Below are 1,507 nucleotides of genomic sequence, written 5' to 3'. Positions count from 1 at the left end.
CTTTAAAATATCTTGTTTGTAAAATATACCCGAGAAAACTCATTAAAAAAATGGTCTTGAAAGAGTAACAGAAAAATTACATTACATCTGAATATCAAGCTCTTGATAATAAACCACAAATCTCCAATTCTGTACTCTAAGTTACCACAAGTTAACCCATAAAGGATGTGCAATCTTAGGACATGACATAGATATGGCATATTAGGACCAGGAACAATCACTTTTATCTACTGCATTATCTACACAAAAAGTGAGTGGTATATTTTAACTCTACTGATCAAAATCTACATACAGAAGTTTAATCATTTTCTGGAATCCAGGATGAAATTATGGTACTTTGCCCTCTGTTCTCACCCAAACATACCTACATGTAAGGTGCACATCCTTTAAGGCTACAGAACATGTCATGCCTTGATGTCTCTGGCACAATGCAGAACTACATTTTCAATGTTCAATCTCATTTTGAGTGTATCATCACTGTGGCAAACATAAGAGAGATATACATTAAAAATGCTCTAGCAGGGTTAGAGCAGCCATAAAATAAAGAGAGCTTGACACTTGACACTGCACACTAATAAGCATAATTCACATAGGCCATCGTATATACAGAATTTCATATAAACTATGGACTAAGTCTATGGAATGTTAACATAAAAAAATAATAACAAACAAATAATGCAGCTGTAATTGCATGTGTCCAAATACTGATTAAAGAAAATATATATACATATTTTGAAAATTCATAACTGCATTTATACTTATAATGATTATTCTGGGAAATTGTATTTTTTCAATTTTCTCCACAAATGCAACTACACACTATGCATATACCTTTACACTGATTTACTATTCAGGGCAAAGTCATATGAATTAACACCTACTCAACAAGACAATAAGAGATTCTTGCTGAAAGGAATCAATGACAAAAAGAAACTCCAACCTAATGCTAATACCCTAGTGGAAAATAATGAACACAAGCATGGTATTTAAAGTGAGCTATGAAATAACCTGTATATCTATCTAGCCTAACCTAACCTAATGAAAAATAGCCTGGATACATATCTGTGAATGAACACTTTTATTCAGTATTCACAACTGCTTTGAAGTGAGCTATCTGCATACCTAGCTAATAAGAGTAAAATCAAAATTTCTCATCATATGCTAATAAACTAAACCATTTACCTGAAACAAAAGCAAAGCATAAGGCATTGTCTACCCCTGATATATCTCATCCTAAATCAACATGTATCTCCACTTCTTGACAAAAAAATTCAAAGTTAAATAACACTAACCATTTGATGGACAGTAACTCTGCAATCGCCGTGGATAGAAACTGCCAGCTTGTATCTGGAAAAAAAATTGAAGCATAATTCCAGTTTTATCTATGCTTCTGCTTTGGTAATTTTTTAATCAACAAGGTATTACATCTAGATCCACCTAATTAACATAATCAACATCTGCTGTATTAGTCAATGCATTTAATAGACTACACAGATTACTTACCTAC

The 1,507-nt window shown here is 32.4% G+C and overlaps 1 protein-coding gene across 1 annotated transcript in view; it reads right to left on the bottom strand.

Annotated features, from left to right (window-relative positions):
* Positions 1-1,507, bottom strand: part of LOC119594578 (xylosyltransferase oxt-like) — a gene marked incomplete at its 3' end in the record, with an annotated part of 30,183 nt that overhangs the window by 17,288 nt on the left and 11,388 nt on the right. The window contains 1 exon segment of the mRNA XM_037943615.1: positions 1,293-1,347. Within this exon segment, the coding sequence (XP_037799543.1) occupies positions 1,293-1,347 (55 nt within the window).

The sequence above is a fragment of the Penaeus monodon genome, chromosome 34 (genome assembly GCF_015228065.2).
Source record: "Penaeus monodon isolate SGIC_2016 chromosome 34, NSTDA_Pmon_1, whole genome shotgun sequence".
In the NCBI taxonomy this organism is placed as follows: Eukaryota; Metazoa; Arthropoda; class Malacostraca; order Decapoda; family Penaeidae; genus Penaeus; species Penaeus monodon.
This window is presented reverse-complemented; position numbering and strand designations above follow the sequence as displayed.